At 40.1% G+C, this 26,753-nt stretch overlaps 1 protein-coding gene across 1 annotated transcript in view; it reads right to left on the reverse strand.

The window, feature by feature from the left end:
- Positions 1 to 525: 525 nt before the first annotated feature.
- ZNF804B (zinc finger protein 804B) overlaps positions 526 to 26,753 on the reverse strand; it is a gene marked incomplete at its 3' end in the record, with an annotated part of 244,007 nt that continues 217,779 nt past the window's right edge. The window contains exons 3-4 of the mRNA XM_082337931.1: positions 6,892 to 7,022; positions 526 to 4,216 (exon numbers count right to left, since the gene is read on the reverse strand). Coding sequence (XP_082194057.1) covers positions 526 to 4,216; positions 6,892 to 7,022 — 3,822 coding nt within the window. The remainder of the gene's footprint in view (positions 4,217 to 6,891; positions 7,023 to 26,753) is intronic.

Raw genomic sequence — 26,753 nt, forward strand, 5'->3', positions numbered from 1 at the left:
CTGAGGGTCCCCAATTTATTTCAGCCAGGAGACAGAACCAGATACCTTCTGTTTCGCTCAGTCTGAAATACCTCAACCAGACCAAGTACTATGCCATTGCATATACACACTCAAAAAAGCAAACCTTTGAGGTGTGTCAAGATTGCTCTACCTTAAATTGCGCTAATTTAAATCACTCATCAGTGTTGACATTCTTGGTCCTGTTATGTCTGGGTGCTGTGGTCTTATACCTACTGACAGTCACAGACTTCACTTCAGGCTGTTCTTTCCAAACCTTCTGTGAAATGACACTAGCTGATCCCCGTCCTCCTTGTGATAGTATCATAAAAGGCTTTAAAACAGCTTTTACTCAGTGATACGAGAACTAAATCAACATTCATATGCTGTCAGCCAGAATGTGGACTTTAAAATATTTGCCGTTGTGCTCTCAGCAAAACAGTAAATTTCCCCTCAGACATGTGATTGAACACTGAAAAATTTATTTTATTCAAATGTGTTTTTGGAGCCATGGTGTAATTGTTTGGGCTAGTTTAAATAGCTAGAAACACTAAAAACTTCTTTTATTGTTGGTAACTGTTGGGGCTGGCTACAGCAAGAATGGTGATGGGGCTCTTGCCCTTGGAATAATGGATGAATTAAGGGATTTGGATGTATAGCAGAAGGTGTGGCTGCATTCAGGTGTGGTGTAAATAAGGCTGGGATATATGCAGTGTGTGGCAGTGTGGGGAAGGTCAGCGGCGAAGGGTGGAGGGGGGTGGTGGAGACCAAGTGCAATGGGTGTCCTGTCAGCAGAGCAGGGTGGGTGGGAAAGAGGGCTGGTGCTAATGGCGAAAGTGATATGGGGGCGAAATGTGCCTGAGAGAGGGGGTGGAGGTGTGCCAGGGAGAGATGGCTACCATGGGGATGTACAGATGCTGAGACAGCAAAGCGTTGCAGCAGTGTGTGGTGGATGGTGGTGACAGCAGCATGCTGCTGAATAGGGAGGGCAGGAACTGCTGGTGTTGCAGAGAAGGCAGCTGGTCCTGGGGCAGGCAAAACTTTCAAGTGTTTTGCTAGAAGTTGTTTCTGCATATGCTGCTGGGCTTGCAGCTGCAGCAACCTGTATTTGTCTACTTCCTCTGGTGAAAATGTGATAGGCTGCTGCGTTAAAGCAGGGGAGGTGGATTTACCGTACACTTCTGGGTCATTTACTGTGTCATCATACTTCTGCATAGCACTGTCACAAAGAGAGTCTGAACTGCCTTCCGCCCGATTCGAGTCCATGTTTACATCATGTAGTTCTTCTTTGGTCTCTGTTGAATTAGCAACAACAGAATATCTATTAGAGGGAAAAGCACCAGGGAAATCATTTGGTACTGGGTCACAGCTTTGTATAAAGGGTTGCACTTCACTAATGAAGAGATTGGATTGTTCCTTTATTGCTGTGTTCCTTTTTATGCTCGGGCTCTGATAGCCTGTTCCTATTTGAATGATGTCTTTAAAAAGACAATGATCATAATCAGTGCCTGTTGAAAGAGCAACATTAGTTATCTCTGACGCTTCAGAGTTGTTTTTCTTCACACTGTTTTTCAACGAACTGATTTCATTATGCCCTGTGTCATTTTTACTTATGCCTAGCAGTTTCTCTGGCAAAGGTAACATTGCAATGTCATCTGCCGATGATGAAAACTGAAGACCAAAGTGACTTCGCGAGTGATCCTTTAATTCCACCCCACAAGTGTTTGAAAATCTCTCTGAATTGTGTCCTTGTTCCTGGGTTTTCTTGGACTGCACTCTTTCTAAAAGTAACTTGGCTGTCAGTGACTTTCTTGTTCCACATGTGTCTTTTACCAGGGTTTCAGAAGAGCAGGTGGCAAAGTTTTTTGACTGACCATTCACATTCAGGGAGTCATAATGTGCAGTTTCAGTTTTTTCCAGTTCGGTGTTAGAACCTCTTTCTGTGTCCTCTTTTGTTTTGTTGTCACAGTTGTCAGTCTCTTTTGAGAAGGATCCTGAATTGCTACCTCTTGATATTCTGCTACTAGATGATCTTTCACTGCTTCTTGAATCTCTGGTGGAACAACTTTTGGAGCTATGGTAGCTTCTACTTCTACTATGCACTTTGCCAGAATGCCAGCATCTATGTCTGCTGTGCTTAGATCTGTCTCTGTGTTGTAAAACTTTATGTCTTGAACATCTTCGATATTTAATTGTGCCCCTCTGTGTACAGTTTCTAGCTCTGTGATTTCTACTACGACAAAGATAATCCTCATCTGTATCATCAGAAGTGAAAATACACTTGTGCTTTCTGTGTTTACATTTGTGCCTTTCAGCTGTCTTGCTTTTTCTTTTACAACAAAAAAGCAAGTGATTTCTGCTGTGATTGTTCGATTTGGGACTCATGTAGCTCATGTAGCTACCTGTACCACTAACCGAAGTGTCAGAATAGCTGGAATGTCTGTCAGAGGAGGACTTTTGAGCAGATGGGAATGTCCAGCATCTCATGTAACTTCCACATCCTTCATTTTCTGAATACCTGCTGTTTGAATTGGCTTTATAACTGACAAAACTTCCACTGGAGTCTTTTCCACTGTCACTTATGTCACTGCTGCAGCTGGCCACATCTTGAATGGATCTGCAGTCATTTTGGTTTTCACGTTTTTCCTCAGAATAAATTAAATGACATTTTGCAGCTTTAGACTTTTTAATCCTAGACATAAAAGCAGAAAAGGAAATGCTTTCATTTCTAATGTTCTGTTTTTTTCTTTCACAGCTATGAAAATGATGTTTTAAAGATCTTCTCAGTGTTGTTGTATGAAGACTTTTTTCTGTCACATAATCTTTTTGTGACACATCAAGGTAAGCAGGCACTTTGGGTATATTTTCATTCAAATAATCTGCAAAGTATTTTTGACCATTTTCATTCATTTCTTTCCCTATGTCTGACTCAGCTTTTTGCTTGGTCTTTCTTGGATTTAGGGAACCTTTCATCTTCTTTGGTTTCAACAACTGATTATCTTGTTCATTTGACATTTGCTTGTATTTTATTAAACCTGAGGCTTCATTTTCATGTGCAGTCTTATTTATAGATTGCTCTTTGCAGCTTGCTTTGTTTCTTTCGTGCTCTTTACCATCTCTGTGATTTAAAGAGAGTCTGAAGTCAAAATACAATGGATTACAGCCATATGAAATACACGGCTCAGTTTTTGTAAACAAAAGTAGTTCTGTGGGCCACTGCAGAGCAGTGGTGCCATCTTTGCTCACTACATGGAGGAAAGGCAAAGCCTGGGGCCTAACCTCTTTAACCGTGGTCTCCCTTGGAAGTGTTTCCATATTCCTATTTGTGGTTTCTGAACTCTCCAAAGATCGTTCTCTTTTTACCACCTCAGGACTGTCATTAATGTTGCTTATGCATGCTAGCTGAGGTTCTGGCTGTTGTGGGAGCTCATGTAACTGGTCTGGCAGGTGGGCACTGCTGTGTTTGTAGGTGTTTGGCTGTGTACGAAAATTGCTAGCTTGGTATGAAGGTGAAATGAGAGTTTCCAACAATTGCTCAGACTCATTCAATTTGCTCTCTTGCTCTGTTTCTCTAAGTGAACCAGAAAAATCCAAATTTGAAAGCTGCATTTTGACTTTGCAAAATGAAGGATGAGCACTGACCTTTTCTTCTAATTCTCTATCACTGCTTTTATCATTTTCCTTTAGCATTTTAGGTTTTGCAGCTACATGACTTGATGCACTGTTATCCAAATCCATTTGGTCTTGTGTAATAGGTGGCCCTTTATCCAGGCTTCGTTTCACGTCCTCCTCCAAAAGTGTGCCAGAACAGCAGCCCTCAAGAGCTTGCTTTGTTTTATGGTTGGGGGATTCACTACAATCATTTCCTTCTTCAGAGTTCTCACTGAAGACTGATGCCGAGGACTCGAGCTTCAAAGGGACTTTTTTAGAGAATGAGAAAGACACGCCCGCCCTTTGAGAAGCATTGGTGCTGTCTGGGAACACTTGTGAGACTTGATTTCCAAGTACATGGGATCTTTCAGTAGTGGACTGGTGCCTGCTTATGATAAGCTGCTGTTTCTCTAGTACAGTGCTGGAGAAACCTTGTCCTTCTCTCGTGGTGGTTCTTTGAGAACTGGCTGTGAACTTGCCACCCTTGTACAGGAAAATGCCATCTGGTGATTGCTGCTTTTCCATGACTAATCTGGGGGCTTTAAGCAATGGTCCACTCCCAGTGATGCTGTAAGGTGGTAAATAAAAAAAAAAAAGAAAGCTGTATTAAGTAACCAAGTTAACACAGAACTTGCATTTGACAATGTCTGTCTGGTAAAGAAGGGTGTCACTCATGCTGTTATGAGGGAAAACTAAATTCCTAAAGTTTCTAAAGGGTAAATGTGCAGTCTAGCCTGGAGCTTGGGCTTCTATATGGGCAAGACAGTCTTTACATACAGGAAATTATATGATTTGAAGTCAACGCATGAATGCTTTTTTTCAGCGTTATGCCCATGTACATGCAGAATAAACAGTATTGTCTTTACTCTGAATTTATATCAATGAGAATCTGGTCTGTGGTAAGTCTTGGTTTCCTGAGAGGCCACCAGAAAAGAAATCATGCCTGGTTCAAAATGAGACACTTCTACCTGGAGCATCTGCAGAATCAAACTCTATAAGAGAAAAGGCAGCATTTTGCTTGCTTGGGGGGATGTATGTATGATTTTTTTAAGAGTAGATTTTAATTTTATCTTTATATTATTCCACAATAAATGACTTTGTGAAATATTCAAAGAGATATTAATGCTAAAACTATCACCAAACATTGGTGGGGAAAAGGACACAAGGTGGATTTCCATCAATATTAATGGCAACTTCAGTGCTCTCATTATCAACCACCATTTGACTTACTTTGCCATATTTTTTCTTTCTGTATTCTACTTCCATTAATTACATTTTTCCTCTTCCCAAAACCCCTCAGATTTTAAATTTGTGGCCTAGTTTTCTTGTACTTAAAAAAAAATCAACCTATTCTAAGAAGGCCTTAACAAACATGGTAAATCATTGATTTCTTGCAATATATATTTAACTGAGATTGGAATGACTGTTAACATTTTCCATTAGAGATGAGACATATATCGCCACCATACAAATGTTATTCCAAGTAATATTTTAAACATGCATTTCATTAGACCAATTATCTACATTTGCTATCAATGCAGTACTGCAGTACTACAGTACACTTAGATGAAAAAATTTTGGAACTGGCTTCAGTAGAGTTTAATTAAAAATTAGAAAATATTTTAATAAAATGTAAGTAAATTACAACTGTCAGATCTGCATAACAGCTATCTATAAATAGGCTAGCATGCTTTATAAATGCTATAAAAATGCATTGATCTTCAGCAGCGGAAATGACATAAAGACTCCCTGGAGTAGGGTCAGCTTGGAGTATGAGAATATGTATGCATTTCTGAGAATATATTTGCATTTGCCAGAAATTTGGCTTCAGGAGATACAAATTCACCTCTATTTGTACATCAAGAAGGAATTATCTCCTGGAGAAGGAGTGTAAAGAGATCCTTTTCAAAGTCTCCTTGGAACAGCAAAATAAATCTGCATTTTCAGTTTTTCTGTGCACAAGATTAACAGTAATTTTGTTGTCAAATTGTGTTAGCTTGTTGTAAGGAACTCTGTTGGAACCTGAACACAGTACTCAGGGACAATAACAATTGTGTGTGTGTGTAGACTTTTGCTTAGAAAGGCTGTCTTTCTGTCTTGCCTGTGCAACTGGGAATGCTACCCCTCCACCAAGATCATGGTTCTCAGCCACCACTGAACCTATTAGTCATTACAAACAGGAATAGAAAACACTTTCTTTCCAGGCTCTTTGTAAAGGATTATGCACTCCTAGCTCTTTCTAAAAGCAAACCAGCTTTTTCCCTCCCGGTCGCGCTCTGGCTTTCCTATTATCACCGACCTTATCGGTCTATCTGAGACTACATATTCAAGTGCGTGGGCATAAAGGCATCTTCCCACAGGCAGTTACATTTCTTTCAGTAGATTTGTATGAAATTGGAGTTGTAACCATAAAAGTGATACATTAGCACTAAACTGTTATATTTCAGTAAATTACTCAAAAGCAATTACATAGGCCAAAATGAGTATATAATAAACTCTGAATGTTATTATTTCCAGGGTACAGTAAGCTTGGTATGAATTTAAAAGAATGCCAGTTTAATTATCTACTTAACTCATTATGGTCATAGATTAACATAAACAATTGGTCTGGTGGCAATCTATTCTACTGAAGCATTCAGTGTCATTAAACAAAGGAGATTTCTCAAATGTAAAGGTTTATTAGTGCAAGCTTTGTACTGCATCCTGATATTCATCAATAGAGCTAACAGTATTGGGCAAATGTAACTCAGTTAATTACTTGTTTTTCATTCACATAATGATACTTCCATTACTCTACAGAGAAACTGTGAGAATAGTCTCAGTATACTAAAATTAGTGAAAATGATTCACAGACTAAGTACAGATGATCTAAAAGGTGTTTTTCCTCTCCCGTTCACTTTCTATCAAATAATAAGACAGTTATACTAATCTATTCCGGTCACTTTGAATAAGGTAAAATGGTGATGATATAAAAACATCTTCAAACTACTCAGTTCAGAAGAGATGAGATTAACTAGGTACAGGAGAGAAAAACACAAACTTTCAAATAGCAAGTAATTAATTCAGGGGCTTTCAATTTTATGGTTTGCAGAACAGGAACATTTGGAGCTGGGGACAGCTTAAAACAGGTTACAGTATACACAATCTCTGTACATTACAGAGTGTAGGAGTAAAAATATGGAGATTTCTTCCGGGACTGAGGAAAGAGGGCATTAAAATGTAATATAAATTTTAAATACTTGCCATTCTGACTGCTTCCGTAACTCTGCAAGCTGGTGGAGCCGCTTGAGTGCTTTTTCCTGTTTCTTCTCATCTTTCCATGACTTTGAAGCCACATTTCGAGCAAATTCCCTTTGTTTTAAATCTTTCAATCTCTGTGTGAAAAGAAAAGAGAAGGGATTAAATATGTACACAGCAGATGTATTTTCTCTTACTCAATTTATTTGCTTTTGGTGAGTTAGTATGTAAAGGGAGAGTAAAAATATACTTGAAATATTATCATCCTAAGAAGAGATTGAAAATGCTATTTTTGCCTAACAAAGCAGCATGATTAGGCCATCGCTATTTAGCTGATATATACCTACATATGAATGATAGCTTTTAGTTTCTTATAAATACACAGATCTTCTGTTGTGTACAAATACATACACAAAAGTAGACTTCATTTAATGTAGTCAAAATTTTCCTATTTAATTCAGTCAGTTGGAATTTAATCCATAGGCATATACTGGAATAAAGATGAGCTTGTGTGTGTAACATCTTTTATAGATCTCTATACCTGCACACGTATGCATGGGTGTATGTGTGCTTCTGTGTTGGTTTTGTAGCTTTTTAAGACTGCATTTGTTTTTCAAAGGAGAGAACTACTGTCTGAAATATTTGATCAGGAAACTCTTTTATGGTTATTTTCACAATTTTTTGATCTCCTTGAACATCTATAAGCCAGGTAATTCCTGTTGGAGAGAGTAAAATTTCTTTGCCTTTATTACATTTTTTATTACCTGGTTTTGCACTGCTGACAATATAAAGAAAAGTGAAGGAGAAGAAGACACAAACCAAAAAGTATCAAAAACATCCTCTGCAAAAAAAAGTGGTGCTATCTTGCCTTTGAATTCACTGTGGTCTCTAGGACTCAGTAGGTCATGTCCAACCTTACAAATTCCCGATTCATATCCATGCTTCCACATTCCATGGCAGAAATGCCTTCCTCCCTTCACCGCCTCTCCAGTGCTGTGGTGTTTGGGGAAGGCAGGTTTACAAGCGAGAATGGAGCTCTGGTGCATTCAGCTAGACACCCAAACTGGAAACCTTGAGGACCAGGACTGAAAACTAAACTGCTGCATCCACTTGCCCCTTGGTCTGGAGGTGGCCCTGTGCTCTTCCATGAAATTCAGAACTATAGTATCAACACCAGGAAATGCTAAATTTTCCATAGACCCCAGAGAGCTGTTTTTGCAAGCTAGACTTGAAGAAAGGCTTTGGTATCACAGCCATTTTTAAACTGCTGCTTAGCTGCCAGCATCTATGCCTACTTGCCTGTCCACCAGCACCTAAAGATCAACACCCTAATCAGTGCCATCATTTCATGCTTTTGTTTCCCTATAGCATGGCCAAAAGCACAATATGCGTCAGTAGGATAAATTGGAGGTTGACCCAGCATTGTAGTAGCAAATATTGCTTTCGGCAGCTCAGGCCTGTGGAGCAGTCTAGCCATGGCACAGAGCTCTATACAGGCCAACAGGTATCTGCATTTGAGAAACAGGGCTGAAGGCAGAGAGTCCTCAACTTGTAGGGGTCAAGAGAATGATGAATGCATGAGAGAGAACTGCTTTCTGGAGAGAGGTCTAGCTTTTGTCAGTAGATGAAGACAAAGCAAATAGGTGAAAACTGCTGTGTCGTTGCTTTATACAATCTAAAGAGACGGCAGCTTCTTTTTTCTCCAGCTTAAATGAAGTCATCCAGTTAGTGCCAATGACATAATGTGACTGAGAGGCATGGAGGAACCCTTGGCGGAAACCAAGGAAACAGGGTCCATGACTACATTCTGTGAAGAGTGCTGGAAAGCTGTAGTGGGTATCTCCCACGACTGTCACATCAGCTGTCCTTCAAGTGCAGGATTTTTTAAAACGCCAAATAACATCTGTGAGAGAAAAATAAATAAAAGCTGGCAGACTAAGAGCAGAAGTTTCTTGTTTGCTCTCAGCCTTCTGGACCCCAAGACATGTACCTCTGAGCACTGATCTGGAGGTAGGGAGATCTGGGCTGCCCACGAATCAGCTGCTCAGGGAGCTTAAGAGCTGCCTCTCAACCACCCTGGTGTCTCTACACAGGCAAACTCCCTTGGATGAGGAGAAAGACAAGGCCAGAGAGGCCGTTGCTCTGGGAACTGGTGCAGCTCCAACCAGCAAGAACCATCCTGCCGCCTGGTGGCTGTTGAAAGTTTAACTGTATTCATCAGAAATATATACAGTCTGTCAGATCTGTATCTGTCTCTGGAAAGTTTCTATCAGCTCCAACATCTAGTACTTCACCGAACCAAACTCTGAAACAGGACAGCTGCAAACTTCTCTTTAAAGCTCTTAGGCTTCAGTTCCTTGGAAAGAAATGGTTGCTCCACCACATTTTTAGCTTTTTTCTGTCCCCTTTCATGCCCTCCCTCACTGTTCACTTGCCCCTTGCCAGGCCAGTCATATAGCACTCCATTCCCTCAACCTCATTCCCTGCAATTCACAGTACAATGGATAAATATGTAAGACAATGTTACTTTTGGTCCAGGAAAGAAGCTTTTTAAATAATATGTTAAAGCCAAAGCTGTAAAGGAAATCAGAGAATCTTCCCAGAATGAATCCACACTTTCTGTCACCCAAGTAATATTTACAAGAGTGTAAAGACATTTAAGCATTAAAGATCCTGTCCTCCATAGAAAAACATAGGTAGTCTTGAGTCTTATTAACTTCTTCAATGTGAAGAAAGGGCAAAGAAACACATTTGAGAAATGTCCTTTAGTGCCGCTTGCTATGTTTTAGCTGTCACCGTGAGCTGTTCAGTATCACACATAAAGCATTCATAAGGAAAAACAGAAACAGTTTCTACCTGTCAAGGAAACAAAGAACAATGTGAAAGCTAGTACTATGGAGTGCAGGTACTGCAAAGCAATGCCATTTCACTTCTTTGACAGTTAGGATGATAATAAACAAAGCAAATGGACCGACACTAAGAATAGAAGTTCTAGCAGTATTTTTTGCTCTCTAATGGCATATAGCATGTGTCAAGGAAGTAGAGAAAAGAATAAAAAAAATGTAAGTAAGCATAGCGAAGAACTCATCAACTGGAGATCAAATCCAAGAAATCAAAAGCATCTACAGTCTGAGCAGAGAAAGGGCTCCCCCTGCACATCCCCTCATCAAAACAAAAAAAAAGCTACACTGCCAGAGCTCTGGTTAGGAATCATAATGAAATTTGTCAGCTATGTTGGATAGACCATGGGACTGCCCGCTGAACCCGCAAAGCCATGGTTTTCCTCACTAATAACCTGTGCCAGCCTCCTGACAGGCACACAAATATTTTCCGCAGGTGGTGCACAACAGCGTGCAACTGAGCAGGTACTTGAATGACAACCCTAAGCTCAGCAGGTGTGCTTGAAAATTAACATCACTTTACACGGCAATTGCATTTTTCATGTAATTAGGTACTTAACTGGGCATCCAAATACAGGCACGTGTAATAAATTATGATTTATTTAACAGCAATCTTGTGTTCTGTCCTTCACCTGCTACAAATATCATTGCCATGGAGTTATATTTCATTTTTAGACTCATGTTCTATTCTTTCTCTGGTTTCTGGGTACATGTGCATACGGACATTGCCATACCTAAAAGTAACCCATTCCTTTTTTATAAACACCCACACAGAATATTAAAAGACTACAAAATAATATTCACTGTTATGGAAAGATTTACTTATATAACTAGGCCTGACTCATGTTGGCTCCTCTGTCTAAGACCCACTCAAAAAATGCAGAATCTCTTCTTTTCCTCCTGAACTCTGATATGAATCACCAGGAGATCCAAATGAGTTAATGGAGCTGCATCTTCACTACCTATTTTTGCTAGACATGAAATATCAGTGACCAAATACCTGTACTTTAGCAATTTCTGCCCATTCTTAATGTTGGGTTGTTTTTTTTTAAATTGTTGCTTTATTGTGGCCAGTACTTGCTTTTCACTGACCTAAGAGCACCTGTAGCATACTTACTGCTGGCTGCATTTGCAGTACCGAGATTACTTACTTTCCAGAGTTATGATCCTGATTTCTATTCTTCCCTGTGCAGGTGAATGTTTCTCTGGATTGCTATTCATCTGATCAAATTTAGATGCCTACAGTAGTTGCTTAGATTTTCTTTACAACCACTGGAAAGAAATAAGCACTTTTAGGGACCTAATCACCTCTTCTTAAAGCAGCTGTCTAAAACAAGTGGGATAAAGTGAGATGTAAAAGTACCTCTTTCATTTCATTGCATACAGAGGGTATTCAGGGTGGCTATCTCAGATGTAGACTTTTGATAGACAGAGGAAATGGGTGCTATTGGTACATTTTCATTGCTACAGATAGTATTCATGTCTACAGGTTGCATAAAAGAGTACTTTATATTAGCGTACTTTTGGCACATGTAATAGAAAGAAAACTGAGGAAGATATCTAGTGTTTTTTTATAAACCATTGACAAGAATATAGAGAAGGTTTTCATAATCTGCATTTCCCTGCCAGATTTGCCACCCTCATTCTCCAGGGCGTCTCTGCCTTCAGGAGCCATTTTTTTCTATATTGTTTTCTCAATCACTCTCTCAATTTGAGGACCAGAGGGAACACAGACCTGGGAGACAGCATTACATCTTCTTTTGAGCATTTTGCCAGGGGCCATGTTCATCTTATTATATAGATCTACCTGGGGTTCTCAGTATAACTACTTCAGATGCTGGGGCAAATTACTGTTGCTGCAAGTGCACTGAGAAGCAAATCGTGTTCTTATTCACAGTGGCATAACTGCATTGATGTAAGTAGAAGGCAGCTTTTGCAAAAGAAAAAAAAAAATCCGTGCATTAAGTTAGAAAATGGCAGGTTAGTATGAGTTAAACAATTTTTTTCACTTACATTCAGACTTTTTTTTTTTTCAGAATATCTTTCACAATGCATCCTCCAAAATATTCATCATTCCGTAATGCATTGCAGCACCAGATAAAAAGGTAGCATGTAGTTCTGCTTTCTTCAGTCAGCATTAGGTATAGGTCTGCTGTCATATGTAGAGAGCCTTCTCTGAATCAAAGTCTATAAACTAATGTGAGTGTTTGAGTGCCAGATTGGCTTTAAAGATTGATTTCCACTTTGCTGAAAAGCTCCTTAATTAAGTTCTAAACAAATTCACCATAGAAGGGTTAAATCAGGAAAAAAAGGAACGTGACTTTCACTAATCATTCTCTTGCCTGTAACCCTAACATTGGAACCAATTACATTATTTGTAAAATGAATTCACACTGCAAACCATCAAATGCGAATGATAGTTACTAGAGAACATAATTAGACTTCATGTCTGAAGCTTACAGTATTAGCTCTCTAAATGAAAGGGAGAAAACATCAACGAAGGAGTTTGCTTTTAGTATGGTAAATAAAATCCTAAAAATAAATTGGAAAGGCTATTACATACAGGAATTAACCATGAGACATGAAGCTCAAAAACTAGCTGATAAATTTTCATTTGTTTTACCCATAAATAACTACAGACCACTTTGAAGTGTGTGATAGTGATCATTTTTTGGAGTAGATTATATTATAGTCACTCTTAACAGATTCAATATTGTTAGCAGGAGTGAATGGGAAGACAGAAAGAAAATATCCTGGTATAACTGGGTTAGGGAATGAGATGATAGCAGGAGTGGGGAAAAGTCAGTCCTCAGGCATGCCCTAGAGAATCCATCTATCAATGAATGAGATGTTGATCATGGATCCAACTGGAAGGATAAATTACAGATGGCTGTTTGGAGGGTTTGTTTTTGCATGTCTTCATAGAACCTCCTGTTAAGTCTTTATAGAAAGACAATCTGATCTAGTGCATTGGGTCTTCTTGCCAAAAAGCATTAAGACCTACTAGTGCTTACCTGTGTCTTTTCTGTGGGAGCTTCTTACTGTTCAACCAGATCTGCAAATATTCCTGCTAATTAAACTGATTTCATCCATTGCCCAAAGTATGAGTTTGGGCAAATGAATTTCAGGGTACATTTGTACTGCTCATGAGAATCCCCCAGGTAAAGTTAAAACAGATGGATTTCATGGGAGCCATTTCTACAGGGGAGAGGACAGAACAGGCACTTTGTGGCACCAACTCACTTGCCTGAAGGCCTGATCTATTTGTGGATCCAGCATATGCTCCACTTGACCACCCATGTTTGTATTAGTTCCAGTGAATTTATTGTCATTTGCTCCAACAGGCTGGTTGCGCACTGCACAATTTGATTAGATATATTCAGTGCCATTTTGGAACACAGAGTAATTTACCTAGTAAAAGCAACACATTTGAATGATAAGAAGCTTGGGGCAGGGACTGTATATTCACTGCATCTCCATACATTACCTCAGTCGTTGGGGTGTCGGGTTCTCTTTCTTGGCCAAAGAAAAAACAACATGTCATATATTTTATTTCTTTTTCCTTCTCATTTAAGCATCTTAAAGAGAAGAAACTGGTATTACAGACTCTGTGTAATTGACTAGCTCCTTTCAAAATTTTAAGTACTTCTTGTAATCTTATTAAAAAAATATTTAAGCCTTTTCCACATCTTTTTGAAACCCGTCTCACCACTTTCTTTTTCTAACTGTAGCAGGCAGAATACAAAATCACCTACATTTTAAGGAAAAGAGCCGCAGTCTGAATTATCCAAGAATTCAACAGGCGAGTCCAAAGCCTGGCCTCAAACTTTCTTCAGTGGGGTCATCAGACTTTTAGAGTAACAAAAATGATAGTAGAAATGATCGTACATGCATTTTACACAGCACTTTCCATAGACAGATCTCAGGCTTCTTATGAAACAGGTTATCTTTATCGTTATATCATTTTACAAATAAAGGAATGAAGGCAAAGAGAAATGGAGTGAAAAGAGCAAGGAGGAGGCTGAATCAGCACTTACAGATATATGTTTAATTAGGACATCTAACTCTTTATAAGCCCACTGAAACAAGAGATAGACAGCTGAATTAAGCCTAAATTTGATTTACCTGTATAATCAGTTGAGTCTTGATAACTATGTTGGTGCTGAGGGAACAATGATAAAGCATGAAAGAATAAACCTATTACAAACTACTGTGCTATGTCCATAGGTTTATATAAAGGAAAGTTGAATCAGCAGACCACTACACAGTGACTTTGAAATGCTGTACCAGAGAACAAGTTCATCACTAAAAAGAGTCATTTTAATATGTACTTGAGATAAATGTAATGTTGTTTATAGGTACCTCTCACGGCACTTTAGGTGAAAAAGTATGCTCTGGGCAAACAGTGAAAAAGAATGTGCGCATGAAGGATATTAAAAGCAGCTATAAGCAGAAACCTCATCAAATATCTCAAGGAAGTAAAATATTGCTTTTTCTTATAGGATGTAATAGCTATCCATGAAAAGCATTTTAGGTTGGTGGGGTTTTTTTATTCAGTCAAAACCAAAATATTCTTTTTTTTGTATTTGCTTAATGTAGACTGATCTCTCCTGGAGTAGGAGAGTTAAAGGTAACCAGGAGTCTAGCAGTAATACTATAACAAAATGCCTGCTCAAAGTAAAGGAGATTAAATAAATCACATTTCCTTGCAGTTTTTGTCAATTAAAAAAAAGCCACAAAGGACTTTTGTAATCACCTGATCAAAACTTTTCAATAACACAAGATTTGCTATCTTTTAACAGATAAATTGATAAAATCAAGCTACTTTGACAAGATCTATTTTACATAAACCCCATTAAATGAAATTAATTACATTATCATTCCTTAATACTTTATGGAGTCCTGTATCAGTCATGCCAGTATTTTCCCGGGCACTAATGTCAGGATGACAGATTTTCTTGTTTATTGTCTTTAAATACTAGCATGGCACTATCTAGCTTCTAGCTTGATGCATTTTCCTCTAGTGCTCTGTGACTTATTAAAAATCAACATTAATGATTAGGATAGTTTATGGCCATCTCTTTCCTACTATTTAAATGTTGGTCACCTGAATGTGCTGATATAAATATATTTAGCTCTAGATTATGCTGTTTAATATTCTTCTTAGCTATTGGTAGAATGGTACTTCAAAATCATCATAAACATCATAGATGTGACTAAATCATCTGGCTTTGCCCCAAGTATAGAAGACAAATCTGTATTGAATACTTTTTTACATTACTGCTAGCAAGTAACTCATTTCTATTTGGAGCAGAAGATTCCTTATGTCCTCAATATACTTTCAGAAACATTCTTGCCCTCACCTCTCATGACTACAGATTTTCCCTTTGCCCTTTGTATTGGGTTTGCGTGGCAAGGTTTTGGTAGCAGTGGGGCTACAGGGGTGGCTTCTGTGAGAAGCTGTTAGAAGCTTCACTGATGTCCAACAGAGCCTATGCCGACCGGATCCAGGACGGACCTGCCACTGGCCAAGGCTGAGCCCATCAGCCACGGTGGTAGTGCTTATGTGATAACATACTTAAGAAGGAGAAAAAACTGCTGGGCAACTACAGCCAGAGAGAGAAGTGAGAATATGTGAGAGAAACAGCCCTGCAGACACCAAGGCCAGAGAAGAAGGAGGGGAGGAGGTGCTCCAGGGGCCAGAGCAGAGATTCTCCTACAGCCTGTGGTGAAGACCATGGTGAGGCAGGCTGACCCCTGCAGCCCATGGAGGTTAACGATGGAGCAGATATCCACCTGCAGCCCATGGAAGACCCTGCACTGGAGCAGGTGGATGTACCCAAAGGAGGCTGTGACCCCATGGGAAGCCCATGCTGGAGCAGGCTCCTGGCAGGACCTGTGGACCCGTGGAGAGAGGAGCCCACACTGGAGCAAGTTTGCTGGCAGGACTTGTGACCCTGTGGGGGACCCATGCTGGAGCAGTCTGTTCCTGAAGGACTGCACCCCGTGGAAGGAACCCACGCTGGAGCAGTTCATGAAGAGCTGTAGCCCGTGGGAAGGACTCACGTTGGAGAAGTTCATGGAGGACTGACTCCCGTGGGAGGGATCCCACACTGGAGCAGGGAAGAGTGTGAGGAGTCCACCCCCTGAGGAGGAAGGAGCAGCAGAGACAACATGTGATGAACTGAACCCCTGTTCTCCATCCCCCTGCACTGCTGGGGGGTAGAAGGTAGAGAAAATCAGGAGTCAAGTTAAGCCTGGGAAGAAGGGAGGGGCGGGGGGAAGGTGTTTTTAAGATTTCGTTTTATTTCTCATTACCTTACTCTGATTTGATTGGTAATAAAATGAGCTAATTTCCCCAAGTCCCTTCGGCTGGGTCTGCACGGCTAGAAGGCGCGTCCCCTGGGTGGTGGATAGGGGATCCCTCTCTGGAGGGTGCACCGGATAAAATTGAAGAAGGTGCCGCGAACCAACGCAGCCTAAGGGAAGGCCACCCTGACAGAAAAACCACTGGCCCTCCAAGTCATGGGGGTTGGGCACGAGGCCAACTACCTCCTCCCAGAAAAAAAAAAAAAAAATAAAAAGTTGCAGAAACGACAAGCATCAACTCGGAGATGGAGAAAATCAGTCATGAAGTGAGGAGGAGGAGATGGAACTGGATCGGTCATGTCTTGAGGAAAAAACCAACAGAAGACTGCGCTGTGGCCCTTGGGACTCCAGAGCACGCAGCCGCAGACCGATCGAAGTGGAAGAACGATGTTCACGCCTTGTGTGCCTCCTGGCACTGAGAGAATTCAGATCAGATCAGATTTCCCCAAGTCTAGTCTGTTTTGCCTGTGACGTTAATTGGTGAGTGATCTCTCCCTGTCCTTATCTTGACCCAGGAGCCTTTCGTTATCTTTTCTCTCCCTTGTCGAGATGAGGAGGGGGAGTAATAGAGTGGTGTTTGTGGGCAGCTGGTGTCCATCCAGGGTCAACCCACCACACCTTTTTAGTTCCTCCATCACTTTTTTCCAATTTCTTCACTTCTGATTTATGATCTTTACCATCCATTTTTCCTTTCTCTCCTTTATTATAAATTAAAGCCACAGAGAATTGACTTTCCTTCTAAATGAGATTAGCTGTTTATAACCTATTTGGTCTTTTTCAGTTGTGGGATTTGGGCTCTTAAGCCATCTGCCAAGTGCTGTGTAAAATTTCCTAGGTCTCTCTCACATCTTTCCATTTGAATCCCTCCTCCCAGTCCATTTGCCAAGATTATTCACCTTTATGGAACTAGATTCCTTAAAGAAGTATATGTTACAGTTTGTTTTTTATACAAATATATGCAAATATTTTATTTGCATTTACTAAATACAATCACTGCTTTTCTAATTTCCTGTATGCCTCTGTTGATCATCACAATGCTAATAACGTATAGATTAAAGATCAGCTTTTTAGAGACTCATAATGTGGATGAAGTATTTTTGTGCTGTTCTTGACAGAAGGGAGGCCCACAGAGGCAGCAAATTCAGATGGATAATCTGTTAATTTTAATTTCTTCATGCATGGGATTGGAGTAGCAGTTTATGTTCCAGTCTGTGGTTTATTTACAGGAGGAGATGAACAGATGTCCCATTTTTTTCCAGGGTAATTCCCTCCTGCAATAGCCTGGTTTAGCCTTTGATTATCTGAGACAATCTTCTGAGAACACATCTCAGTAAATTATGCTGATTAAAAAAAGGTTATTTTGATTACATGGGTTTTTTCTTTTATTTAATTCTTTTCCAAATTTGTCTCACATTATGTGCTGTCTCCGTTGACTTTAGTGTCCTTTCTTCCCTCTACTTGACTTATCCATCTCACTTCCCAGTTCAGCAGCATTTCCCTCTGAAATAACAAAAGCAATAAGGTGCTTCCTAAGCAAATTCAGTGTGTCATGGAAAAAGATGACCAAGTTGTGCAGAGTGAATGATGTCCTAATTTTCCAGTTTATAAAGTTATAAAGGCAAAGATATTTTGGCCTATCTAGCACCCTTTTTATTGCCACGTACTTAAAATATTATTTATTTGCAATTTGTTATTTGTACTTGGTCCCCTTGAACATATTGCTGTTGCAACCTGCAGCGCCTGAGCTTTTCTCTGAGAGGGAGCTAAAATCAAGCACATGGTCAAGATATGCCATTCAGCCCAGTGGTGCATAACGTATCACTGAGGTGCAACTTGACAGCCTTCAACTGCGATTCCACAATTCGCAATTAATTTCATACTGTTCTAGAAACTGCTCCCTGGAAAGAGGGTGGAAATGAGCATAATGCATTTTTATAAGAGCAAGCCCAAACTACTTCTCTTGTCCCCTTGTATATCGTGGACCTATGGGAAGTAATATTTAATGTCCCCCTCTCCCCTCTTACCCATGCTCCAGACTATGTCTCTTTGTATTCACTCTTATATCAAATGATGCTATAAACACACATCTAGCTTTTCATGCAGACATGGACATTTTTAATGTTCTAAAGCTGATCTACCACTCACTGCTTCTGAAATAACTTTGTCACTTCTTGAATTCTTTGCCTGTCACTTGACACAAACAACCTTTTAAGCAAGCTTTACTCTACTACTCCCTCCCAGGAAAGGTTCATTCCTGTAAAATTTGAAGTTGATCTTTTATTTATACTGTGGCTTCTTCTTCTAGTAATCCATACTTTTCTACACCCCTGAATTTTAATTATTTCTTGCAAAAAAAAGAAAGATTGTGAGTTTGTGTACTCAAATGGAACAACAATCCTTTTAAAATATGCACCAACACAGATACAGTATGGTGATAGTGACTTTATATTCTTTACACTGGGTGAGTTAAAATGATTCTACAAATTATTCTGGAGACAAGGAGAAGTAGGGCAACTGGATGATATGTTATCAGTTTAATTTCTGAAAAAATATTCCATTGTTTTTCCAGGCATTATTGGTTTAGCTTTTAGAAAGACCTTGTGCAAAAATAAATAAGGAATTATGTATAAAAAGTGTTCATTTCCTAGAAATAACAGAAAATTTCTGTAACAATTATTATACACTTCTCACATGCTCCATGTTCAGATTTATGGCTTGCTGTTTTGCATGGATACAGGTCCAATTTATGATTATTTTCAAATTGCAGGCCAGAACCTAATTTTCTTTTTAACCAAGCAAAGGGGCATTATGTTGTGCTAAATTTCAAAATGGGAAGGAAATCAGAATCTGACGTGGGCTATTGAGAGCCATAATTATGTCAATGAATTGAATGTTTAGTGTAACCCAGGCTCAAATGACATAAAAGTAATGCAGAACTCAGAAAAGATGGTCATGAGGAGCTGATGAGAAGACTGAATTTTGCTTTGAAGTAAAGAACAAGATCAGGTTAATAGGAATATTCTTGGTTCCTTTTAAAAAGTAAAAATTACATTGTACCTTTTAGGCAGTATTTTTCTATACAAATATTGGTAACTATGTGATTTAATAAATTGTAGTGTTTTACCCCTAAACATGGTATTACTTTACCCAATGATTTCTCACCTAATTATGATTTGATATTCACACAATCAGATCCTTATCTAAGACTGGAGATCCAGGGCAGGTTCAGAATACAAGGTTATAACTCTTCTGCTGGATATGATTACCTTGCTGAATCCCACAGATCCTAAATGGAAAGTGTAAATACAGAGCAATGGAATGTGACTGCACTTGCCCTTATAAACACCAGTATTTAAGTGTCTGTTTTGAAGGAAGCAGTGCTAAGAATCCATCAACATGCTAAGGGCTGAAAACAAGAGGAATGCTAACTACAAGCAGAAAGTACCCTACAGGGTTCCAGGGAGTTTCTGTCAATTCCTCTGTACTTACACATTTGCTTAAAGAACCAGAATTTCTGCTCTGCAGGAAATTTTGACATTTGGGATTTCTTTACTCTTGAGGCTTCCTGGGAGAAGTACAATTTTGAAAACTTATTAAAAAAATGAAAATTTCAAGTGCTTCCAGGTGACTTGATGTCAATGCATCTAAATAGCAATGAAACATAATACCTTAAAGTTATAATTTCCATCATTCCTTTATCTCAAGTAAATAGTAAATATATGTGCATATGTTACAATTAATGTTTTAAAAGTATTTTTAAATACTTTACAAGAAATTTTAAAAGTATTTTTTAAAGTAACACTGTTGAAGCAAAGTATTTCAATCTTTCTGAACCATTTCAACCTGATTGAACCTAAATGATGTAAATGATTGAACCTAAATGATGTTTTCATCTTTCAAATAAAAAATGGTTTTGATCTTCTCACATTCCTGCAAAACCATTCTACTCTAAAAATAGCATTTCCTGATAAAAAAGTGTTTAGTTGTCAGGTTTTTTTTGTTCAGGAAACATTTGGGTTTTACTGTCCCATCACCTGTGATAATATATTTGTTTGGTATTCACATGAATGTCCTCTACATTTCTCTAGATATTCCCTTGCAATTTAATCTGAGAAGGTGCTTAAAGAGCCCTCATCTTTTTAATGGCTCCTGGTGGAGCCTAATTATTATGAAATTGCAAAAGCTGTGAAATGATAATTAGTCTGGGTTACCTCCTTTATTTTTCCCTTAGAGACATGTTAAAAGATGTTAATTAATGCTTTTAACTAAGTAAGGGTAATAAATGACTAATCTAACCATTTTTATTGCTGTCTTGGTGATGCAGAGATATGTTTCTGTTTGGCTTTTAAATATTTGTTTCTGCTATGAATGCCCCTTAAAGACTTACAAGGCACATTGTACGTTTCCTTGAACGCAAACATAGTTGATTAGCATGATTTTAAAGCTCTGCAGGAATCAATTGCTCAGCTACATTCTTGCTCATTAATTACTGTGTGGAAGGTGCAGACGGTCAAAAATGAACAGAACTATAATAGATGCAGATCATAGACAGATGTTCGTAGGGCCAGATATCCTCTGTGGATGCCAGTGGGATTAGAAGAATTATTGTTATACAATTAAGAAAAGGCAATGGGTAATAGTAGTAGGCAACTATCTTCTGAGAGGTACAGAGGCACCCATTTGCTGACTTGACGCACTCTCTAGATGTGTTCTCCTTACTGGGGGCTCGTAACGGATGTCACCAACAGACTACCAAGCCTCGTACAGTCCACTGACTATTATCTGCTGCTGTTGTTTCACATGGGCACCAGTGATTGATACACCCAGGAGAAGTCTGAGGAGTATCAAGAAGGATTACAGAGCCCTGGAGCGGTGGTAAGGGACTCTGGAGTGCAGGTAGTTTTTTCCTCAGTCCTCCCGGTCAAAGGGAAGGGGTTTGAAAGGGCCAGTCAAATGTAGCGAATCAACAAGTGGTTACAGGACTGGTGCCACAGCCAGGGGTTTGGCTACTTAGACCATGGGACTTGCTTTGAGAAACCTGGTCTACTGGGGATTGATGGAGTCCATCTGTCAGAGAAGGGGAAGAGCATCTTTGGTCATAGGCTTGCCAAGCTGGTGAAGAGGTCTTTAAGCTAAAGTTGCCAGGGGAGGGGAATCTCAGTCCATCCCACTCCTACCACTTTGATGCCAGTGCCAGCAACAGATGCCCAGAGCCTGGAGAAGGAACACAGGTCAGCAGGAGTGCGTCTGAAGAGCAGCACAGAGGAATTCCAGCCACTCCAGCCAGTGAGTCAGCTTCATCGGGGGCCCAACTTAAATGCTTCTATGCAAACGCACATAACATGGGGAGTAAACAAGAGGAGTTAGAGACGTGCGCACGTCTGCAGGGCTATGATCTTATTGGCATCACAAAGAGGTGGGATGGCTCCTATGACTGGAACGTTGGAATGGAAGGGTACAGGCTCTTTAGGAAGGAGAGGCAGGGGAGAGGAGGGGGGGGTGTCACCCTCTATGTCAATGACCAGCTGGAGTGCATGGAGCTCTGCCTGGGGATGGATGAGGAGCTGACTGAGAGCTTATGGGTCAGGATTAAAGAGAGGGCAGGGACAGGTGACATTATAGTGAGAGTCTCCTACTGGCCACTCAACCAGGAAGACTAAGTGGATAAGGCCCTCTATAGACAGATAGGAGCAGCTTCACGTTCACAAACCCTGGTCCTCATGGGGGACTGCAACCACCCTGATATCTGTTGGAGGAACAACACAGCAGGGCATAAGCAATCCAGGAGGTTCCTGGAATGCATTGATGATAACTTCCGCCTCCAAGTGACAGAGGAACCAATGAGGAGAGGTGCTATGCTGGACCTTGTTCTCACCAAGTAGGGGGCTGGTGGGGAATGTGAAGCTCAAGGGCAGCCTTGGCTGCAGTGACCATGAAATGGTGGAGTTCAAGATCCTTAGGGCACCGAGGAGGGCGCACAGCAAGCTCACTACCCTGGACTTCAGGAGAGCATTAAATCTGGCCAGGGACATCAAGGGCAACAAGAAAAGCTTCTATAGGTACATTGGTGATAAAAGGAAGACTAGGGAAATGTGGGCCCTCTCCAGAAGGAAACCGGAGACCTGATTACCCAGGATATGGAGAAGGCTGAGGTACTCAATGACTTTTTTGCCCCAGTCTTCACTGGCAAGTGCTCAAGCCACACCACCCAAGTCACAGAAGGCAAGGGCAGGGACTGGGAAAATGAACTGCCCACTGTAGGAGAAGATCAGGTTTGAGACCATCTAAGGAACCTGAAGGTGCACAAGTCCATGGAACCTGATGAGATGCATCCATAGGTCCTGAGGGAACTGACAGATGAAGTTGCTAAGCCACTATGCATCATATTTGAGAAGTCGTGGCAGTCTGGTGAAGTTCCCACTGACTGGAAAAGGGGAAACATAACCCCCATTTTTAGAAAGGGAAAAAGGGAAGACACAGGGAACTACAGGCCAGTCAGTCTCACCTCTGTGCCCAGCAAGGGCAGATCCTCCCGGAAACTACGCTAAGGCACATGGAAAGTAAGGAGGTGATTGGTGACAGCCAACATGGCTTCACTAAGGGCAAGTCATGCCTGACAAATTTGGTGGCCTTTTCTATGACATAGTTACAGCGTTGGTGGATAAGGGAAGAGCAACTGACGTCATCTACTTGGACTTGTGCAATGCACTTGACACTGTCCTGCACGACATCCTTGTCTCTAAATTGGGGAGACATGGATTTGACGGGTGGACCACTCAGTGGATAAGGAATTGGCTGGATGGTCGCACTGAAAGAATCGCAGTCAATGGCTCGATGTCCAAGTGGAGACCAGTGATGAGTGGCATTCCTCAGGGGTTTGTATTGGGACTGATGCTGTTTAACATCTTTGTCGGTGACATGGACAGTGGGATTGAGTGCACCCTCAGCAAGTCTGCCAACAACACCAAGCTGCATGGTGCAGCTGACACACTGGAGGGAAGTGATGCCATCCAGAGGGACCTTGACAGGCTGGAGAGGTGGGCCTGTGCAAACCTCATGAAGTTTAACAAGGCCAAGTGCAAGGTCCTGCAGATGGGTTGGGGCAATCCCAAGCACAAATACAAGCTGGGCAGCGAATGGATAGAGAGCAGCCCTGAGAAGAAGGACTTGGGGGTGTTGGTTGATGAGAAGATCAACACGACCCAGCAATGTGTACCTGCAGCCCAGAAAGCCAACCGTATCCTGGGCTGCATCAAAAGAGGTGTGACCAGCAGGTCAAGGGAGGTGATTCTCCCCCCCTACTCTGCTCTCGTGAGACCCCACCTGGAATCCTGCATTCAGATCTGGGGCCCCCAGAATAAGAAGGACATGGACCTGTTGGAGCAAGTCCAGATGATCAGAGGGCTGGAGCACCTCCACTGTGAGGACAGGCTGAGAGAGTAGGGGTTGTTTGCCCTGGAGAAGAGAAGGCTCCAGGGAGACCTTATAGCAACCTTCCAGTACCTGAAGGGGGCCCCCTTACTTTCTTAAGCTGGAGAAGGACTTTTTACAAGGGCATGTAGTGAAAGGACAAGGGGTAATGGCTTTAAACTGAAAGAGGGTAGATTTAGATTAGATAGAAGGAAGAAATTCTTCACTATGAGGGTGGTGAGGCACCTGAACAGGTTGCCCAGAGAAGCTGTGGATGCCCCATCCCTGGAAGTGTTCAAGGCCAGATTGGATGGGGCTTTGAGCAACCTGGTCTAGTGGAAGGTGTCCCTGCCCATGGCAGAAGGGCGTGGAACTAGATGATCTTTCAGGTCCCTTCCAACCCAAACCGTTCTATGATTCTATGATTATTTTTCCAGAGGAGGGGAAGATATGAGCAAGAGAGCACTGTTCAAACGTTTGCAGAAGCTGACAGAAATGTAGTTTTTCTGTTAACATTTGAGGGTAAAACATTTTGCTAGCAAAGCTAATTGCTCAGTATTTCCAAAAAGCTGACTATGGCGCAGAATTACCCCAGATAAAATATATACAGACGTGTTGTAACCTGTACAACAGGTTCCTTAATCTGGCTGAATAGTACCTTGTTCTACAAGTCATTCCACAAATACAAATTAACGTACTTGTGAACAGACAGTAATTAAAGACAGTCATAGCATCTGGCAGTGTTTTGTCCCTATCACCTCACTATTTGAAGCAAGACTTGTAGAGGCTGACCTTAAGACGGCACCAGTTATTCCAGATCTACTGATTTAACAAAAAAAAAAAAAAAAAGTGCAAAGTATGTGGCCTATAAGCGACATATTACTTAATGTTTGCCAGTCTTTCAAAGCTGCCACATGAAATATAATGTACATCTGTGTTCATTCTTGCCCAGTTCTTATTAGTTCATAGTGAACAGACATTTTTGCATTAACAGTAACATTTTATATAGAAGTAGGTAGAAAACACGTTGTATATTCTGCTTCTTCTGGCCTTATTACTGGCATTTAAAAAGTGGAAAAAACATTTGAACACAGACTTTTAAAAAAAGGACAGCAACGCCCAATATAACTTATTTTGTTCATTAAACAATACAGGCACAACTCCAGCCTGACTGCCCTAAAGATTAACTGAAAATGGGAATAATAATTTAAACATAAATATTTAGGTTCTCCATATCTATCCAATTTTATTAAGTAATATCCTCTGTACTGCATGTATTAGCATTTCAGAAATGAGAACGAAGAGGAATATGCTGATTTTAATCACTCCTTTTTACACCGTATGAAAAAGAAGCATGACTAGCTCAAAACCACTTTTTATTTGAACAGAATGTTTCAGAAAGTCTTTTCTTTCAAAATTTATTGAATTTACATTGCAATTGCCATGTTAACTCAGTCATAACAGAATGTTTTAATTAATTTGTTTTTGAGAATTTTTTCTTTATCTATATTTGAAATGGAAGCAATGTTTGGAAAAAATGGAAAATTATTTGAACCAGAGATGCTGAGTTTCAACCAGATTTACTGCATCTTTTGTCTAAATATAATTAAATAAGAATATGTTTCTTCATGTTCTCGGTGGGGAATTATTGTACAAAATTAAACCCTAAGCTGATATTTTGGGGCAGAATTTCATATTTGTCTGTGGTTTGGCATAATCCTTTTTTTTAACAAATCTAATCCTTCAGATTCCTTGCTTATTTGAATGAGCCATCCATTACACTGCATCAACCATTCCTCCTGCTTGAAAAATTAGTTGTAAAATTTTAGTAATTAAAAAGTGTACCCTCTGAGAAGAGTGGAAAGGACAATAACACAGGCATTAATGAAGAGCACTTCCTCTAACTGACATTCTGGTTATTGCTATGCCTTAAATGCCAAAATCTGATAATACACTTCTGTAATTCCTTATATAATGAAATACTTAAGAAATATCTTACAGTCATTGGACCATCATTAACAACTATGAAATTAGGTGTCCCATGGGTTTTTTTCCAATTTAAAGAGGGTTAAATTGCTAATTTACATGTTAATTAGCATTTGTTCTAAAGAACACCAAATGTAATTCCATAGCATCTAGCATTTAACAATTTAGCTTATCAAGACATTAAATTTAAAAGAAGCTCTGCATTGTTTGCAAGAAGTTTTTTTTGAGGGCTAATGATGAAAGGAATCTCATTATTCTAAGCAACATGCAATTTAAAAAGGATGAATACTGCCAATTTATTTACTTTATCACTGAGTAATAAGAAAGCAGCAAAGCATTGGCAGGGCAGCAGGTTCAGCAGTTCTTAATAAGGCCCACTGACCTGCACAGATTTGTAAGTTTAAAATAAAGAATTGTTTCTGGTGACATTTCTTTGGAATCTCTTGCCTCGAGTCACGCTCAATCACTGTAGTGTGCTCAGTGGTATTTGATAATGTTTCTTCTGCTGCTCCAGAGCTACTCCGGTACATGCACTTGCTGTAGTGTGCAATTGAAGCATCTCTGTGTAGCATAGCTATAAATACAAGCCTTCCCTCATAACATTTAGGAAAATATTGCATGATATTATAAACTAAGCATTCACTTTAAGATCAAGGCAAAATAAATGTTCTTAGTACAGTGATGCCACAGAATTATCATATTGTTTTTATGTTGTGTAAGTAAGTCCTTTGTATTATTTTCAATACAACATTTTGTGCCAATATAATATCTGTGGTATTCTTGTTAACAGAATTAGAATTGTGAAATGTGATTTTAATACAGCCTATCTGGTTGATTCACTCAGTTCTTCAGCTCTAAGTGGAACAGCTTAGACATTGGTGGCTCTAAGCAGCTGACTTTGACAGTCTCGTCCTGTGCTTTATCCCGATATTCCCCCTTATTTATGGATTATTTCTCCAGGTCCTTCCTCTTGTTACTCCTTTCTCTCCCTCTCTTGTACACGCCTTTCATTGTCTTCTAATTTCAGACTGATACTTCCGTGCTTTTCTGTTCTTGCAATTTCTGTCTCTCTCTGTCCATTACACCTATTCCCATAATTACTTCCTAAACCCACTTCTTCTCCTTCTCTTTCCCCCTCATTTCACATCATCAGTTCTTTTGTAGCCAACAGCTTCATCCCCTGTGTAAGATAGATTCATTCCT

This window comes from Platalea leucorodia (assembly GCF_965183815.1).
Source record: "Platalea leucorodia genome assembly, chromosome: 1".
Lineage (NCBI taxonomy): Eukaryota > Metazoa > Chordata > Aves > Pelecaniformes > Threskiornithidae > Platalea > Platalea leucorodia.